The 20,551-nt window shown below is 24.4% G+C and overlaps 1 protein-coding gene across 1 annotated transcript; it reads left to right on the forward strand.

Annotated features, from left to right (window-relative positions):
* The first annotated feature begins 4,984 nt into the window (after positions 1-4,984).
* On the forward strand, positions 4,985-7,169 carry LOC145832126 (kelch-like protein 26). The gene is made up of 2 exons (XM_082939482.1): positions 4,985-5,096; positions 5,767-7,169. The coding sequence occupies exons 1-2, from the start codon at positions 4,985-4,987 to the stop codon at positions 7,167-7,169; spliced, it is 1,515 nt and encodes a 504-aa protein (XP_082795608.1).
* The last annotated feature ends 13,382 nt before the right edge of the window (positions 7,170-20,551 follow it).

Raw genomic sequence — 20,551 nt, forward strand, 5'->3', positions numbered from 1 at the left:
TTTATGTTCTATTTTCTATCTGAAATTTTTAAACACTTACATAACTAATTGTTGAAAATTAAAAAACTAATATATTATAAACAATCTTTTTTCTAAAGTTTTAAATTTTACCAAGTAAGCAGGAAAAAATTCTAATTTAAAGTTTTATAAAAAAAAAGAAATTATTACTTTTTATTAAAAAATATAACATCATGTGTCAACCTTTTATAGGTACATAAAATTTTAAAATGTATCATTAAGATAAAAATTGTAGTTAAAAAAAAGTACTTTTGTTGTTAACAAAAATTAATTTAAAGTTTTTTACATTTTTCTCCATATTTAACATTGAAAAAATTTATTTTCTTGTTTAGTATGACTAATGTAGTTATGTTACTATAAATACTTATTATTGAGTTATTAATATTTTCAAGACTCTAGTTTTAAAACAATATGTAAGTTAAAATGACAAGTCTGCTTATATATACATACAGGCTACTAATTTTTTAAGAATTTTAAAAATGTTTTGTAAGTACATGTACATTTTTTGTATGTTAGTTGTCCACTTTTATTTTAAACTTAAGTAAAAGGTTAAAAACTTTGTTAAATAGTATAACAACATTGAAAGAAGCTGTTTTGAATGTGGTTTCCATTTCATTTTTTTAAGATGACTAAAAACTTGTATTTATATAGTATATTTTTTGTGTTACATCAAAAATTTGACTATTTAACATCTAAATTCAATATTTCTTTTTTCTCAAGTTTAAGGTTTTAAGCCTAAATTTGTAAATTCCAGGATTACAGGTTAAGTGGGCACTAGGGAGAATCTGTTGCACTTCAAAAATAAATTTTTGAATTTCTTTGAGTACTGTTTTATGTTGGCAAATCACTAAACAGTGAGTACAAATAAATACTTTCTTAGCTTAAAGGTTGCTGGAGCAAATTACTTTTGAAAATTTAGCTATATGCAGTTGTATATATAAAAGGGAATAAAGACTATTTTACTAAAAATCTGTCTAAATATAATTAAAAAATATAATAATAAAGATAAATAAAATAATATTTTTTTTCTCATTTTTGCACAATAAATTTTAGTGACTAAAAACTCTATTGAATGATCATAAAATGTCATCAAGAATTTTCGTTTTATTTTAAAACAATATATGATGAATAGGTTAAAATTAAAAAAACTTATTAAAACAGCGGAAATCAAGTTTAAAAAAAAAATTATAAAATATCAAAATTGGATCAACTAAGTCACATTTAACATTTAATGAAAAGTTTAGCTTGATATTTTCTAAAAACCTTAAAAATTATCTTAGTTCTTAGTAACATAAACAAGCTGGCCTACTAAAACACAAAATTCTAAACCAGCCTGAGTTGTCTTGAGAACTTAAAAGTTTTTATACTGTCCATAGTTTTCCTTAGTATACTAAGTATAATGAGTGTGTTGCAACCTTGATGTAAATAGAAATTAATTAATTCTTATTTTATAAACATATTTATATTAATGCATTAAAAATTAGTTGAAGTTGTTATTTAGAAAGAATATTTTAAATGTGTCTGAAAGTTTACAACAATAATCTGTTATGAAAACTGTTTAGTATTTTAGATGTCCTATAGGTTTTATGGTTCTCCTTCAGTTTGTAGTTGATTGTCAAAAGGTCCTCACTTCTCTCCAATCTTTTGAACATTTTTAATAGATTTCATTTTATTATTTTAGTTACAGCTGCTTTCTTAACTGTAGAAAGGAAAACTTTCTACTAAATTGATTTCAGCCTTCCGAACACTAGAGTGGTCAATTAGCAGAATATCTAGTAAAGTAAATTTAAAGTTAAGCATTAGGGCTGAACTTAAAAGGAATGTTAAACTTATCGCTTGAAATAAGCTAGTAGAATTAAAATTAACTCTTTTATACACCCTAAAAATTTAGTGATCCCCAACAAAAATCGTGTTCACTAGTTTTCACCTTGACGACCACTGGTATATACCACTATATCAATGTCAACAAATTATACAAATGAAATAAGTCGTTAAAAAAACAAATCAAAAAATAAGGAGTCTTATTGAAATTCTTGGTGTTTTCCCAATACTTGAATACTGAGTCATCATCGAAAAAAAAAACTTTTTTTTGTTGTTTATAATTTTATTCATTATTTTTTATATAGTTCAATAACGTTTAATTTAGGTGGATTGGGGTTAAGGGTAAAACTAATTTAAAAAAATAAATATTTTATTTCATTGCTGACTCGGCAGATATTCTGGGAAAGACCTTAAAAAGAAATCAGACCCAAAAGAGTACAAAAATGGCTTATTTTAAGTAGAAGCATAAGATAATAGAAGTTTAATCAGTCATTTAGTATTTAGAGGTGAATAAGTAACAAGCATAAGGTGTATAGTTTTAAAATTTGCAACAATATTTTTTTTTAGTTTTCATACCATAATAATGATAATGAATAGTTTATTTAATTGTTATTACATGAAAAACTATCTAAAATAATAAAAAAGTAGAGTAAATTTTCATCTATTTAGTTTTTAAAAAAGAACTATTTATGAATAATTTTTTTATCAAATTAGACCTAATTTTAAAACCAGGTTATTATTTTCTTATGTTTTAAATTTGGTCAAAATAGTCAAAAAAATTTAACTTATACTAGCTTAAAAAGTATTGCTTTTGAATATTTATAAAAGTTAAAAACACAACCACATGTTAAAAATAAAGATTGTATATAGGTTTCAATTGAAACAAAAATGTGTAAATTTAAAAAAAAATAATAAGAATTTTAATTTTTTTTGTATTCTGTGAGTAACAAAGAAAAAAAGTATATATATATATTTTTTTAATTTAAAATCTGAGTTTTGTTAGTAAGATTTTTGTAAATGTTAAACTTAGAAAACTGAGGATAGTCAAAAGCCAAAATTGTAAACAAAAGAAAAATTTAAGTTATTTTTTCTCGACCAAAAAACTTTGAAACTTTTATAGTTTTTTAGTTAAAGAATTTTTTCTTTCAAAAATTTGTTTTAGAAAGATATATAAATATTTTTTTTGTTATTTAGTTTTTTTTTTTTTTCACAGTTTGTTAGCTAAATGATATGGCTGAAGTTCTGTGTTTTTTTGAGTTTGGGTTAATTGGGTTGGTGTTATAGCCTATAGAAAAAGTAGGAAATTTTGAAATTTTTTAGTCCTAAGATTATATGGTGCAGAAACTAAAAAATTGATGAAGAAACTTTTGTAGTATTTTTTTTCAAGCAACATAATAAAACTAAAATTAGAAAAAAAAAAATTTTTTTTAGTTTTTAACTTGAAATTTATTATTATTCAGTTAATTTAGATTTTCTTAAAAATTACTGTTTGATTAAACAAATAGATCATAATTAAACACCAAAAGTTAAATAAATAAGGCTCATATTTCAAAAAGTATCTAATTATAAAAATAAAAGAGACTGACCAATGAAGTTAGTTCACTGAATATTATTCTAAAAAAATTCATTAAACAAATAAATCTAGTTTTAAGATATGCCCAAATGACAAAAAAGTCAAAATTTTCCACCTTATTATGGGCTCTACCACCAATCAAATAAACCCTATAACTCAAAAATTAAAATTATTTTATTTTCACTTTATCATTCTGCTGTAAATTCTGTAAAGAGTATACTTTAAAACAAAAAACAAAAATTTTGTTGTGTTTTAAAATTTATGAGCAAAAAAATTTCTCAAATGTCCTCTTGTTTTAAAATGATTTTTAAGATAGTGAAAGTATAATTAATATGTTAAAGACAGTGCTAAAAATGTATTTCATACTTTTGGTACATTTTTATTATTTTATTTTGTTTTAAATTCCTTAAAAAAATGTATTCAAGATACCTAAAAAAGTTTTTTTTTATATTTGTCTTTAGAATCTGTTACGACTATTTTTGTTATTCAAGCTGCTAATAATTCAAATTCGTATTTTTTTGTTTAAATTTACAGTATTTATAGTTTTTTAATAAATTTCTTATCTTAAGGGCTACTAAGTAGAAGTTTAACCTTATGATAAAAAACTATACGTAAAATAGTTAACAGTATAAATAGGAAAACATTATCAAACAATAATCCAGTGTTAATGCCGTCTGTAGAAAGCTAATTAAAAATTTTAACTAGATAAGGGTTTTCAAAAGTGATTCATATTGCCCCCTGGGGGGGGGGCATAAGCAACAAATAGGTCAAAGGGGGCCATGAGGCCAGTTTTTGAAACTTACACTAGATACTCTGGAATTAATTGACAAGTTCAAAAAATAAAGAAATAAAATTCTTATATCTTTGTAAGGGTAATTTATCACTTATTCTAGATCCAGTAAGAAAATTACATCAAAACTTTAGAGGACCATACGCTGTAAAATGCTGAGACATGATGCCATAAAATAATCATTTTATACATTCCAAAGTTGATAATAAAGAGCATAAACATTTTGAAAATATTTTAATATTAATTATCTCCAAAACTTATATCAATTAACTTTATATCTAAATATAAAATCAGCATAACTACAAAGTAAGAAAAAGGTTATTAACAAATGTTGAAACATCAAATGACAATCAGCAATTAAACTGAACTTTATATTTTTGTTTGAGTAATAATATTAAACAAAAATTATAATGAATAATTATAAAAATATCCCTAAGTTTTATGTTTTTATTATAATGTTTTCTAAATTGTTTGCTAGTATTATCTAGTTCTGTTGGTTCTTTAGTACTGAACTATAGAATTAAGAAATATTTTAATAAAACAAAAAAAAAAATAAGTTTTAAAAATGAATAAGACTTCAATATTGGCAAAAATAAATTATATTGTTTCAAAATCATTGATTTTGCTGCTTTAGTTTACTACTACTTATTAGATAATTAGTTGTGAAAGTTTTATTTAAATTATAGCTTAAAATTTATTTTGAAACACTTATTTAAAACTATAAAAAAACCATTTAATAATAAACTTTTATGCACACAGAAATTTACAGAAATAACTAAAACATGGATAAAGTTATTTCCAATGATGTCCAAGATTCATTGGATACAAACTGCTCTAACAGAGCTGATAAAAGAAAAATAGAATATGGAGCCTCTCATGTGGAACAAAGAAATAGTAAATTACATTGTAAAAACTTTCTAGACTATGATTTAGTTAAGCAGTGTAAAGACAATTCCTTTAGTTTATTCAATTTAAAACGTGAGCAAAAACGAAAGGTGGACATTAAACAAGGTAAGATTTTTATAGACAACCGTTTGTTCTCTTAATGTAATTGAATATAGTAATTTTTTTTCTAAGTTGTTGTCCTTAACTTTTAAAACTAATTAAGTAAAAAAAAATGTGTAATGAAATGATCAAAATAATTATGTTTAATTCTAACTGTGGTTCCCGTCATGCAAACACAAGGCACTTATCAACTTGTACTAACAAAATATTTAAAGTTAAATTTGTTGTTATAAACTATTAATTATTTTAGTTTAAAAGACTGCATAGTCGTTTTTCAGTAGTTTAGTTTTAGTTTTTCATTTTGAAGTAAAGTTATTTAAGATACAAACTATTCTAATTTTTATTGATGTTATTATAAGTAGTAATTTTAATTTTGTTTACTTGTTGTTTTTAACTTTTAATACTAAGTTTATAACAAAATGTGTAGTGAGAATTAAATAGGTTATTTTATAACAAGTAAAACATTACGCTCAACAATTGATTAAATATTGTCTATAGTGTTTTTTTTCAAAATAGAGTTTGTGAAAAGCATGATTTTATTTAATAAACTCTTTTGTAGGAAAAACGATGCCAGATGTCAGTACTTTCATTTCATCTTTAAAAGTTAACAAATTAATGTGTAATGAAGATGTAGATGAAGAAGTCTACAAAAGCTTTGAGGATAAAATTAATTTAAACAATGTTTTAGCTATTTATCAGTTATCTCAGATTTTTAAGCTCTCAAATATACGAAAAGCTCCGATTCTATTTATCGAACGTCTCTTCCCTGTTATTAGCGAGTCTAAAAAGTTTTTAGATTTAGATTACGAATATGTTGCAAAAATGCTGTCAAGTAGTTACTTGAACATTGATTCTGAACTAGAAGTTTATAACGCAGTAGTTTCCTGGCTAGGTAGTTGTAAAGAACGCAAAATGTATGCAAGACGTCTTATTTTGAAGATTCGTCTATCGCTGTTGTCAGTCCCTGCAATTAATTTCATTACAGAAAAAATTTCGTGTTTCATAGACAATCTTGCTTTCATAGATGAAATAATTGATGAAAAAAGTAACGGCTTCCACACGAGAAATTTAAAAACTGAGAGTAGATTTTGTGACCAAGATAAATTTGATATAATTGTATGTGGGGGTTGGAAAAAAGAAAAAGCTGTTCGTGATGTGCATAGTACTAAAGCAAAGAATCTCAATGATGTTACAAGTTTACCAAAACTCGATGTAGGTAGGCAATTGCCAGAAATGGTTTGCATAAAGGGTGACATTTTTGTGTTTGGTGGCTATGATGATCATTTAAGAAGTATAATGTCTCTAGAAAAATACTCAAGTGATACTAAAACTTGGAATGTTATAGGAATTATTCCCGATGAACGTTCTGGCTTTAGTGTGTGTACATTTATGAGGAACGCTTATATTTTCGGAGGATTTAATCAAAGAAGAGCAGTCGACTCTTGTCTAAAATTTAAAGCAGAAGACTTAAGCATGAATAAAATTACTGAAATGAATAATGCAAGACACCGTCCAGCTTGTGCAGTATTTGAGGGAAAAATTATTGTTTCCGGTGGAAATAACAATGGTCGACTAAAAACTGTAGAAGCTTATGATCATGTAGCTAATGAATGGACAAACATGCCTAACATGGTTGAAGAAAGATGTGGTCACAAATCGGTTGCTGTAAAAAACAAATTGTATATGTTTGGAGGTTATGCAAAAAAATGTGAAGTTTATGACTCGACTTGTAAAAAGTTTGTTTTACTTAAACCCCCTGATGAATGCTTTTCATGCTACTTAGATTGCCCACGTTCCGTTATTTCAATTGGTAACAAGCTTGATGTATTTAATAGTGAAAAGGGTACTTCTTTAATTTATGATGTAGAAAATGAAAGTTGGTCAAAAGAACCCTGCAAAGTCAGTAGAAGTCTGTCAAGCTTTAGTTGCGCCAAAGTACCTCAATTTAACCCATTTCAGTAAAAATACAAATAATCGAGCAAAAAGTTTCAGTAATAAAATAAAATACGGTTTAAGTAACTAAAACAGTAAAACTAAACATGAAAAAAATTACTTATTAATAATTGTTGTATAAATACCTATAAATAAAAAAAAAGTTTTAATCTCTTATTATTTTTAGCAAATTAATACTAACTAGCATTTTACATTTCATCTACAAGAAGCACAATATAATTTAAAAAAACTATTAATAACTAGTATTATGGCAATAAATTTTTAAAACAATGATTAAATAAAAAACACATGACGTTATAGCTTAAACTAATTATTTAACGTAGCATTCTAATTATTAGAAAAAATCTAACAAACTTAATATGAAACTGTTATCAGCAAACAGTATAAATATATACAATGTTAAAAGTTTTATTAAGAATGATTTACCTGATTTTTTTAAGATGTTGTTAAATTAAATAGGCTATAATAACAACCTGTTAAAGTGCATAAATTAATTATATGTTACTTAATAATTAAAATTGACGAAAACAACCTAAATATTTTTTATAATGTACTAGATTTATAAAAGTGTTTTTAATTTTAATTACCCAGTTTTATAAATTTTTAACCATACATCTGCTTCGTAAATTTCTAATTAATTAAAGAAAAGCGAAGACTTGAAATTGCAGACTCAAAAAGCCTAATTATAAAACAAAATGTTTTAGTAAATTTAAAACCAAACATCTCTTTTCAAAACAAAAACAACGTTACTTGCGCGAAGAAGCCTTGGTTGAAGTTTTTTTTTACCTAAACATATAAACTACTGTAAAAAAATGAACTAAACATTAACATAAAGTGAATTAAGCTTTAGCCAATTAAAAAGTCTTAGAACTTGCAGCTGAAAGTTGAAGGCTTGCACTTCTTTGGTTTAAATTAAGCACTAAAGTATTTAGCATAATAATGCGCTTTGCTACAGTAATTAATTATATATAAATTTTAATGTTTGTTCATTATTTAATACTCCCTTAGGCTTGTTTGGCATTTACTACAATAATACTAAAATAAATTTGAAATTAATGTTGCTTTTGTTTTAGAAATATTACGACATAATTAATATATCTATGATTTTTTATGTTCGTAAGGTTAACATATTTAAAAAGTCAAATTCCAATAAAAACTTTATCACTAACATTTTACATCAACTTTATTTTTGAAACTTATATTTCTGTATTGTGAAAATTTAATACTTTTCCAATAACTACCTTAGATATAATAACAAATGTGGAAATTAAGTATTCTATTTATTACCCGGGTAAAAAATACAGGAAATAAGCAATAAGCATAGTTTACACATGTACTATTAAATCCTTATAAGTTGTTACTTTACAGTAAGTTGTGCAATATGTTTTGCTAAGAGAAATAAAAATATAACAATACTTAAATAAATTGTTTAATAAGTTATTTTTTTGATTATTTGTATGTAGCTTTTTATTATGAGACTTTGAAAAACAAATTTCGCGGGCAAAGTTTGCATGTTTAAGGCCGTATTTTCACCCTTCATAGACCGCATTTTTACGGTGGACCACAGTTTCTCAATGTATCATTAAAATTTTACGAGCATACGTGTCTAATTTGTAAATTTATATATAGTTGTTTAGTTTAAATACACTTTTGTTCCTTTTTTTTTGAACAAGTATTAGATGTTAACAAAAACTGGACAATATCTGACAAGTTAGCAGCTAATTAAGATCTAAAAAATACAAACTAATCTAAACATAGGTGACGTTATAAGAATTTGAATAAAATTAGCTAAAAATTTCATGACAAGTTTTAGTAGAACATAAATAGCTCATAAATATTCTATAAAAAAGTTTGTTACTGTCTGCAGCTGACAGTAAGTTAGTAAATTGTGTTTTCTGTGTAAAAGAGTTTAGTTTTCAAATGTTTTCTGAAAGTAGTAATATAGATGTTTATTAAACTGTATGTATGTAACCAATAAATTTGTTGTTGTTTTTACTTTTTTTTTACTACAACTGAAAGAAGGTACAATGAAAAACTTTTTATTTAAAAATATTTTGTTGATTTAAGATTTCTTAAGTTTTTTTTTTAGACTACTATTTTCTATAAAAATTAGACTACTATTGTACTTTATTAAAAAAAAACAAGATTATTACTACACACAAATATATTTCAACAATTTTAATTAGTGTGTTACAAATGTTACAACAATCTTAAAATTTTAATTTTTTATAGTCCTATAATTGCATAAGAAATTAGTTAATCAAGTGAAACATAAAACAAAAAGTAATTAAACATAACATAATAGCCTTAAATAACTAAACAATGATAACAAATAATCAAATTCTCTCTACTTATTTATTTCGGTCTATTTAAATGAATTTACATGGATTTAATCTTGATCAGGTCAAAAAAACATTACAACTTCTTTATATTCTAAATTTTATTGTAAATTTTTCCAGAAATTGGATTGATTTTTAATTCAATGTTTTGATATTGAAGTTATATTCCTTGCATTTTAAATTGCCATACTAATTTTCTTTAACTGACTTCCAATATGATTTTTTACACACTTTTAAATGAGTTCAAAAAGTTTTAAAAAATACTACTTTATTTTCAATGATATATTTATATATCAAATGTCGATAAATTAATACAAACTATTTTAGTTATCTAAAAATCTACTACACATATTAATTGAACATTTTACAAAGACTTTAAAATGTTCACTAAATAAGGTAGAAAAAACAAAATTTACAGTTTTAAACTAAAATATTTTGATTTTAACCAGTAAGGTTTTTAATTTCTCTGTGCAAAAAACAAATGACGTCATTAAGCGTGGCCTAACGCATATTAACTTTGATGTGCCAGCAAGAGTAAAGTTTTAGTCATAGTAATATTTTTAAAATTAAAAAAATATAAATTTAAAATTGATAAACAGTTTAGTTATTTTTTGGAATAGTTTAATACATATTTCTTAAACTACTGATTTTAATACTTTATACTATTGATGTTTTATTTGAAAATTTTCTGAATTAGATTTCTAAAAAAACGGTAAGTAATAATTTAAATAAAAAAATTTCATGTTCTAAATATCTATGTCGGACAAAAATAATATATAATGCTTCCTATAAATGAAAGTAGTTTTATAAATTTCAGTTTGTAGCTGTTTCAAGTAGACAGTATACTTTTCACGAATTAAAATTTGCTCGTTGTTAATAGTAATCGTTTGTCTTTATTTTATATACTTATTTTCTACATGTAAAATATCAAATTATTAGTTGTTTGTTTTCTAATCTCGTTATACAAACTAAAGTAGTAATAGAAAGTTAATTAGTTAGTAAAAGTTATTATTTCAACAGTATTTAGTTGTGACACAGTTATTATAATTAACAAAACCTAGTTTAATTAAGGCTTACAATATAAACTACTGTTGTTATTAATTCTTTCATCAGTCATTTTCAGTTTGTAGCTGTCATAATCAGATAGTGATTTAAATTTTCTAAAAGATTACTGTTTCTAGTTAAATCAAAAATATAATGCTCTATCTAGATAAAAACCCAATAGACCTAGATGTGTGTATTGCTTCAGCAGTTAGAGCAGGGTTTCCCAAACTAATTTTCTAAATCGCCCCCTTTTCAGAAATTTGAAAAATAATCGCCCCCCACGATTTTAAAAATAAGTTTTTCTCTAGAGTACAAACTTTTGAGCCGAAAAATTTGTGTCGGAAATGTAATTTAGTCTGGTACTTCTTATGCACGCACTTTTGGGCTGTGTTCAAAGTAGTTTACAGGGCTTGAGAAAATAAGTTACTGTTGTCTTCTTATAAGCCCAGTAAAGTGTATTGAAATACTAAACTATTAAAAAGCCTTGTGTAGTCTGCAATCATTCCTGTTTAGATATGAATTGTTTTTAAACTATTGAAACTTTTAGGTTAGTGTGGGACAAATTTGGTAGTCAGCAACTCATATTTACTAAAAATATTTTTTAGTTTCAACTATTTAAATTTTTTTTGCGGGCTGCATAATTTGAAAAAATAACATTTAAGAAAATTAAAAAACTCGAGCAAAAATGTATTAAAATGATTTATTATTATTGTGACCTATGAAATACTATTGTGAACTGAAAACCAAATTGAAAGTGTATTTCAAGATATTAAATATCAAAAAACTAAATTTTGTTTATTTTGCACAAGTAGTTTTCAAGTTACTTAGCTGGTAGAAATTTGACTAGATCTTAACCGTACGTTACCCATCTGAAATCTTAACTGAAACTTGACATTATAATAATCTATCATATAACGAATTTCGGAAATTTAGAAGTTAATTCTAAGTAACTTATTTAAGCCGCACAAATTACTTAATTTATTTTATAAATAGTTATATTCTAAAATTACTATACTAGAGATTAAAAAAACTATAAAAGAATGAACAGTTTATTTTACGCATAATAAAATAAATATTAAAACACAATTTCTGATCTAGTTTTAAGAATTTTGACTGACTGGTTGATTATCCACATAAAAATTGGTTTCATCAACAGCTTCAGTTAATGCAGTAAAATTTTTAATTTTAATGCTAAGATATATTATAAGCAAGTTACTTGTGAAGTTAAAAACTTAATTTTAAACTTTTTAAACTATATGTTTTGTGGTAGAATACCATTAAATAGTATTTAACTTAGAATAACCTTTAGGAAACTAAACCTTAATTTTAATATTTTCTTTTTACTTAATCTAAATTCAAAAAAAATCAAAAGTTTTACAGTTAATTCTGTGAACAGAAATTAATCGATTAAAAAATTCTTTTATTTAGGTTAAAACTTTTTTTGTAACTGTAGCATTTTTTTGATGGCTATATTTAATACTGTTTAAAATTATTTTTTCTCTAGTTATTAGCCTATAATAATTTACCAGAAGTAAATAGTGAAAAGCTACAAGCTAGTGTTGAACTTTTAAAATAAACAATATATTCTAATTGATCATATATTTAAAATTAAAATAAAACAAAAAACAGTTGTATTAATAGTTAAAAATTCCTTGATATATAGATTTTTAACAATAACAAATCAAGTTAGAAAATCAAATTGAGTATAAGAATCTTTTGAATGATAAATTTGAAGTCATTTCAAATAGACAACTTAAATCTATACTCTTTTATAACCAAAAAAAAATTTGAAATAAAAACTTCAATTGTTATCAAGAATTTTTTATTTATATAGATTAAACAAGTAATAACAAAAATATGTCAAATAAATTTCTTTCAAACAACTACTTTAATCACTATGCTATAAAAACTTTTAGTGTAATGTAAAACAACAAATATAAACTACAAAATTAACTAGGTCAAAATAAAATTATTAATAGATTTAAAGTATAAATCATTTAATAAATACAGTAGACTTACGCTTGAGTTCGCACTTTGAACAAAATCAAAAAAAACAAATTCAAAAATTATTACCTTTTTTTTTACAAAATGATGAATCTAAATATGCAATAAAGTTATGAATAAACATGAAATCAACTAAAAAATAAAACAAACATTCATTAAAAAAATAGATCTATATAAGCTATTATATATTGTGTATTTTTTGTTTTATTAGTACTTACTTAGTAATAGACTTTATTTAAGTTAAATTTTAGAAAATATAAATTTGCACTTTTTTTTGGGTAAAAAGTGCGAACCCTAGAGTAAGTCTATCATTATTAATATTTATTAGGCATTATGCAAACCTGTTGTAGAATAAATAACTAAATAAAATTATTATTATATAAGGCTACTTAAATATAATATAAACCAGGTTAAACAAGAGTTATTTTAAAAGATCAAATAAAATAAAAAAACTTTTATAAAATAATGTCTACTACTGAAGTCTAATATAATGCGAAGGATGAGGTTCATGACTGCTTGCAAGTTTTTCTAATCTGATTTTATTCTAATCTAGATTAGACCTTTTGCTTAAGATGTTGATAATTGAACTGAAAGCTTTCTCAACAACAAAGGAAAAGCTATAAACAACAATCTAAACTCCTCTCAAATGATTGGATACTTCTGCCTTAGTTTTTGATTAATCCAAAAGCTTTCATATCGTTCTTTGGAAAAATTTACTTTAAGTTCAAGGTCAGTTTGTAAGTCTGAGAAGGTTTGCTGTAAGTCGTTTACTTCAAAAAGATCTGTCTCGAAGGGATCCATATTTTTATCTATATGATAGCCTTTTTTTATCAAATCAAAATTTTACTTCTTAATCTGTTGAAATTGTTAAAAATTATAGATTTTTTAGGTTTTTTTTGCCTAAATTGTCAAATTCAAGGTTCTAAGTAAATTCGCAACCCTGTATAGTTTTATTTTTTAGTCTAACTTAGTGACTTTTCAAAAAAAATTGAAAATATCATGAGGTTATAGTTGATAATAGATAAATTAGAAATTTACAAACCATTTATGATCCCAAATAACATTTATGTCAGGTTATAAAATGGTGAGAGGGATTCCGATCGTCTATGATCTATGTAATTGTCAAATAAGAAAACATATAAATGAAAATATGTAATTTACTTGAAAGTAAGGGTTGTAAGTACTTGTTTTTTTTTCTATATTTTACATAAACAAAATAAACTTTTTTATTCAAGTTTTACCTCAGGGTCAAATATTTAATAGCAAGCTAAAATTAGTAACAAAGCAGGATAAAAAGTAAAAATTTTATGACAGCTAAAAATTATAAAATCGCCCCCTTACTAGTTATCGCCCACCCTTTCGCCCCCTTACTAATTATTGCCCCTCCGACTTACTAAAATCGCCCCCAGGGTGGCGATATCGCCACTTTGGTAAACTCTGAGTTAGAGAAAAGGTTGTAGTAATTTATTTTTTCGTAAAAGTTTGATTTTTTTTTATTAATAATATGTTTAAAATTACTTTATTGTTTTCAATCTTCTTAAATCTAAGTTTTTAAACCAATTCTTTTTCTAATATCTAACTCTAAAATAATTTAAATTTAATAGTAAGTGTTTATATACTTTTAGTGTTAAAACAAACTTTCTAACAAACTTTCAATCAGTCTACTTAGTCTACGCTTGAAGGTGACGTTGCAGTAATTTTTTAGTGAAATATTTCTAAGTTTTTAAAAATTGACCAAGATATTTTAATAAAGAGCTAAAGATGCAAGTAAAATAATAAAAGCTATGTATTTGATGGTACATTATAAAATCTGTTATTACTGAGTATTTATGTAGTTTGGATTTATATAAATATTCTAAGAATGTAGAATCTTATAATTTGTTTATGTTTTTTTTAGTTGAAATTAAATTTGCTGAGTTTTCTTAATATTCATTTAAATTATTTAAAATTAAAAAATCATTCCCAATACTTTGTTAAAGCAATTAAACTTTTATGTTTGTAAATTTCTAAGCTTTGATTTAACATATAATATAATAAAAATTTTAATAAGTTTAAAATAGTCTTTTTGATCAAAATTTATATATACTTATGTGAATATTTTAAAGAGATTGTAAGCAATATATAATGTAACAAAAACCATTAAATAATATTCTCAAACTATCTAAGAGCTTCATTTAAAATAAATTATTTTAACAATGCATCATTTGACAATGATTTCTAATTTTTAAGTTATCTTACGTTTTTTGTTTCGAAATTTAACTAGTAATTTGACTATTTATTTATTCTGAAATATAAAACAAAGTTAATGTACTGGTAGATTTAAAACAGTTTTTTAAAACTTCAACTACACTAATAAAACATTTATAAATATTCACCAATAAAGATAGTAGTAGTAACTTTGTACTATATGACTTTGAAAAACAACTTTCGCAATCAAAATTTGCATTATCATGGCCGTAGTTATGCCCTTCATAAGCCTCATTTAAACGGTGGACCACATTTTTTTCAGTATCATTAAAATTTAAGGAATATACGTGTCTAATTTGTAAACTGATAAATAGTTATTAACTTAAATACACCTTTATTCCATTTTTGAACAAGTATTAGATGTTAACAAAAGAAAGGAAAACTCTAACTAGTTAACAGCTAATTAAACATTTTTGTAAAAAGCATTATAGTTTATCTATTTTATAAATTTAAAAATAAGTTTTTGTTTTTATTTTTTATCAACTCTAAACATAAATAACTGGTTATATAGATTCATTGAAAACAAAATACGAATAAATTACAAAATATAAGATTGATTTTAAAATCTAGTCATTTGTTTACAAATGGAAGCGCAAAATATAAAAATCAAGCTATTAGCATGTCTATGATATAATTTTAAATAAAAAAAAGTCGTCATAATTTATACAAACTGAAACTAGTACAAAAACATACAATAAAAGAGTAATGTTTTTTTTAAACCTTATAGTTTTTAGTTGGTATATGTCTCAAGCAGACAAAAATTGTTAACTTCCAAAATTTAAATGTAACAAAGTATATAGCTTTAAATGTTGTATATGAGTAAATTTTAGATATGTAAACATATCAAATAAGTTATTTTTTACCTTAAGTTGCAATTAAAAGTAGCAATAATAATAATAACAGTTTGTAAAGTTAGAAGTTTAAAATAATGTTCAAAGTTTAACTTTTCTTTTATCGTAAGTTGTCTGAATTAAACACCAATTATTTTTAAAAGGAAAAAACTTATATTTTTAACAACTTTCCATCTCACTATTGGTTAAAGTTTAATCTACTACTTTTTATACTTTTTATATATACTAATGGAGTATAATTAAATCTAAGTATATTTTTAGAATTTAACATAATTTTAATAATGTCAAGAAATATAATACCATAAAAAACAAAGTTAATATAATAAATAATGCTAAAATGATTTGTAAAACTAAACTAATTTAGAGTTTTATTTTAACAAATTTATAGTTTCAGAAAAATATATTTAGAATCCAAATTTCTCCTCTTCTATTATGTTAGTTGGGTTGATTTTATTCTATTACGAGCGTGACATATTTCAAATAAACTGTAGGCATGAATATATGTATATAATCTTTATAATACAATAACACTCGAAAAAGGATATGTAACATCAAACTTTAAACTAACAAAATTTAGTTTTAAACTATATGATAAATTAAAGTATTATTCAAATGTTCTTTTTATACTTTTGATCGTAATATAAATAGAAGATATTAAAATAGAAAAGTTCTAAAAGATGCTTGTTGTACAAGTGTATTAATTTCAAGTACTTTCGGTTCTTTTATTTTTATCTTTCATACTTATTTTAGATGTACAGTACCAATGTATAAATTTATTTTATAAAAAACAGCTTACCGTTTCATTTAAAGCAAAAGAAAGTTTAATCCTGAATCTTTCACAGTTTGAAGCTATTTGTATTTTCTTTATTTTTAAAGAAGTTAGTTACTCAAGCATCTATGGATATCCTTTTTGTATTTTGAATTTTAAGTAGATTTTAATTTTATATAAATTTTTAAATAAATTTGGCTGACTTGGATTAAAGTGATCGTATTTTGATATAGAAGTGAGTGATCCACAAAGTTGTCGAATTTTTCAACAAAATCAGTGAAATAATTGACTTAAGCAGCCAGTATCGAACATATTAAAAAGCACTGCTTTGTTTACTCAAGCGTCAAATTACTTACTTAAAACAAACAAAAGTTTTTACGCTTCATTGCTGAATTACCATAGTAACTCTTAGCATTTTAACAAGTCTAGCCAGTATGTTATTTCTGAGTTTTGCAGTACCATTTTTCTATAAGTGAAAGGCTGAAAAATGGTGTTGGAGTTGATAACTTTGTGACTATGTGTGACTTTGCGGTTGATCTGAAGGTTAGATAACAGTGTTAATGATAAAATGCTTTTAAGAGGGAGAAAAGACAAAATCCTTCTGCATCAAAGCGTAAATAAGTTACTAAGTATACGTTTGGGTGTTAAATTATTTTAATTTTAATTTTATTTAGTTTTAATCTTTTAATTATAAATTTAATTATGCTTTTATTATTTATTTAAACAAAATGAACTCTTATTGTTTTTTTTTTCTTCATTTTATATGTCTTTCGATTTAAGTGACCTAGGTTTTGATGCTTGGTCCATCGTATTGACAACAAATGTGCAATAATAATAAGTTGTTAAGTGCTTTGTGATAACTGGTTAATATATTATATAAAATATTTATTCTATCATTTGTTTTGCTTGTATTTCAACCTTCGTTATATACTAATAGTTTTATTTTAAGAAATTATAAACTATATTATTTAATTTTTATCATTAAAACTATAGAAACTAAGATTTTATCAAAAAAATTTAATAGAATTAAATATAACAATGATTAAAAAATTAAAAAGTTAATAAAAAATTGAAATAACGTAATGTCATGATTTATAGTAACAAACTCTGGCTCATAAATATATTACAAATTAAAGAAAAATCCGTAAATTCAGCGGCCTTTATCAATAAAAGTTTTAGGCTGTCTTCAGTAGACAGCAAAGTAAAAAAGATATAAATTTGATCTTTGCTTATGAAGTCTTTTAGTCTTTATATATTTGGAAAGGCAAAATACTGTCTGTAAGCCAGATTCGGCCCTAAAATCTAAAATGAGCTGCCTGCGAGCTGTTTTCAGCATAAAAGATCTTTTCAAAATCCAAAAAAAAATTATAAGTTCAATAAATACGTTTTTCTATGTAAATGGTTATAGTTATATTTTAAAAATTGGTTAGTTTTTTAAATAATCCATTGAAAACTAATTTATTATTTTAAGTTTCCAAAATACTCACTTTCGAAATTGTAATAGAATAATATTTTGTCTAAAACTAAGTAAAACTAATAGTAAATTAAAAAATACTTTTCAGTGTTGCTGCTTTTTCGTTTGTTTAAATTTCTTTTGTTTTTTTTATTTTAAAAATAACATTAAACTGAGTTGTTATATAAGTTTTAAAAGAAACGATTTGTTTTATAGTTTTAAAACTTTATTGTATTATTTTTACGATTTTTTGTTAAAAAGTTAAGCAGACTAATTAATAGTTATGCTTACTTGTATTGCAAAATTTTTATCACCAAAATTACAAATACATTTTCGTTTTAAAAACTTTTATCTACTACTGTCTTATAGGACATTTTAAATTGTTTGACAGTTTTGTTCGGCTTTCCAAAATTAATTTAAAATTGTTTATAGTTTGTTAAAATGCTGTAAAATTACTTTTATATTATTACTATTATGACAATGATAAAAAATTTATTTCTTATTAAGTTGTAACTGTAGCATACTTATAAAAATAATTTTAAATGAAAACTATTTAAAACTAATATAAAATGTTAAAACTCTCGTATTTTCTGTTTAGACTTATTTATTATGTTATATTAAAAAGGGTGCTATTAACTTTTTTGGAATAGTTATCAAATAATAATGCCTGCTTAGTTTAAGGTCTCATTTAAATTAAATTATGTTTTTTATCAATTAAAACAGGAATCAGCAGGTATTTGATAATTAGCGAAAAATCAGAAAAGATACCGTAGATCACAGTTGTATATTTAATTTTAAAATATACCATAAATAATTAGGGTAAAAGTTAAAAAAGCACAGCGTCACTTTAGCACGGGTCGACACTTTAGCACGGGTCGACACTTTAGCACGGGTCGACACTTTAGCAAGGGGTGACACTTTAGCGCGGAGTGACTCTTTAGTCGGCGTCACTTTAGCACAGAGTGATACTTTAGCACAAAGTGACATTTTAGTACGGAGTGTCACTTGAGGACGGAGTGACACTTTAGCACTATTAGAAATTAAATAATTCGTAGGTAGTAATAAGTGCTAACATCTTTAGTAGGCTATATTTTTAAGTAGTACTATACTTAATACCAAAAAAAAGTACTAGAAAACAAAAATTTAGTAAATAACTGGTAATTGAACAATTATATACTTAATTTAAAGTTCTTAAAACTTCACTATTTTAATACACAAGGTTGACAAGGCTGGATTAAATACTTTATTAATGTAAAACAAAAGTTAGTTTTAAACTTTATATGAAGAACGAACAGAAAAGAAATTTACAAAATTTTATTAATCCATACTTAAATTATACTGTATTCCGCGTAGGAATTCCAACATGTTATCATTTTCATTAAAATTTGAAACAAGATGAAACACCCGTTTGTCCGCTTGCCGTAACCTTTTACTTTTGGGATCTGGTTGTATCCCTGCCAAAAGGTGCTCGACACCCAAATCTCGAGAACTTTGGGTGATTTTCAATACATCAACGAAACTCCAAAGATTAGGGTGGCTACCGTTGAGTACAGAGTACAATGCTCGGTGAGCTGCTTCCGCGATATTATTTGTCCTATCGCTTCTTGCAAGGACTCGTTGGTATTGACTCCACAAAGTGATAGGAAGTAAAGGCGAACCTCTAGCACATATAATTTTAATGTTTTATAACATTCTTTTAGAAATTAATGAAATCTGTTATTTATTTACATATCGTTATATGAATTAATAATTTAAATTACAAGTGTTACAATTATATTATTAATAAATATACTTTACTATAGTTTAATTTAGACGTACAAAACATTAGTACAAAAATTAATTAAGATGTTCTTAACCTTCAACATAATAGTAGCGGAACCATTCCAAGACTGTGACTAGTTCTTCAGAAACATTTGCAATAAGAGCCTCTAGTCCGTCGATTACCTTCTCTGTTGGTAGAAATGCCAATGACAGAATCATTTTCGCATCTTTAGCAAAGTTAGAATCTGTTTGAAACCTAAAAATACATAAACTAGTTATAAGTATATGTACAAATAAGTAAACGGCATAAATATTCCTTTAATGACAGCAAATACACATCTAAAACTACTCTTTTGAAGTATATGTTATAAATAAAACAACTCTTGTTTTGGTAAAAAAATATTAACCTTGATAGTATACTGGACCTTTGCAATTTTCTTTTGACTTATTTTGACTTACTAAACATATTTTGACTTAAATGAAAGAGACACCCTCTAACACTACAACTTGGGAACTCGTTCTGTTGTAAAAATATTTACGTATAGCTAAATGTCTTACGATAAACTTTGTAGTTAATATGACTTAATTTTACAGCTTTTATTAACGCGAGCTCAAAATTGCAGGAAACGGCCGGTGGTTGGTTTCCGTGAATAATGATTTTAATCATTTGAAACATGCAATGTATGTTCGTTCCCATTTGTTCAAAAGTGTTATTGGCTATTTTTTAATATAAAAAAATATGTATTAAAGTAGTATATATTTACTTTTTTATAATAAACGTATTTAACTTAAAGTTCGCTTATTAAAAGTAGTGTTAATTTTTACAATTAAAAATTACTTGAAATACTAATCTAACTTGCAACAAAAAATACAGTACAGGTACCGCCAGTTCTCTCTTCTTCCCTATGACGACAACAAATTGT

Source organism: Thalia democratica, chromosome 3 (genome assembly GCF_965202585.1).
Source record: "Thalia democratica chromosome 3, ktThaDemo2.hap1.1, whole genome shotgun sequence".
NCBI lineage: Eukaryota > Metazoa > Chordata > Thaliacea > Salpida > Salpidae > Thalia > Thalia democratica.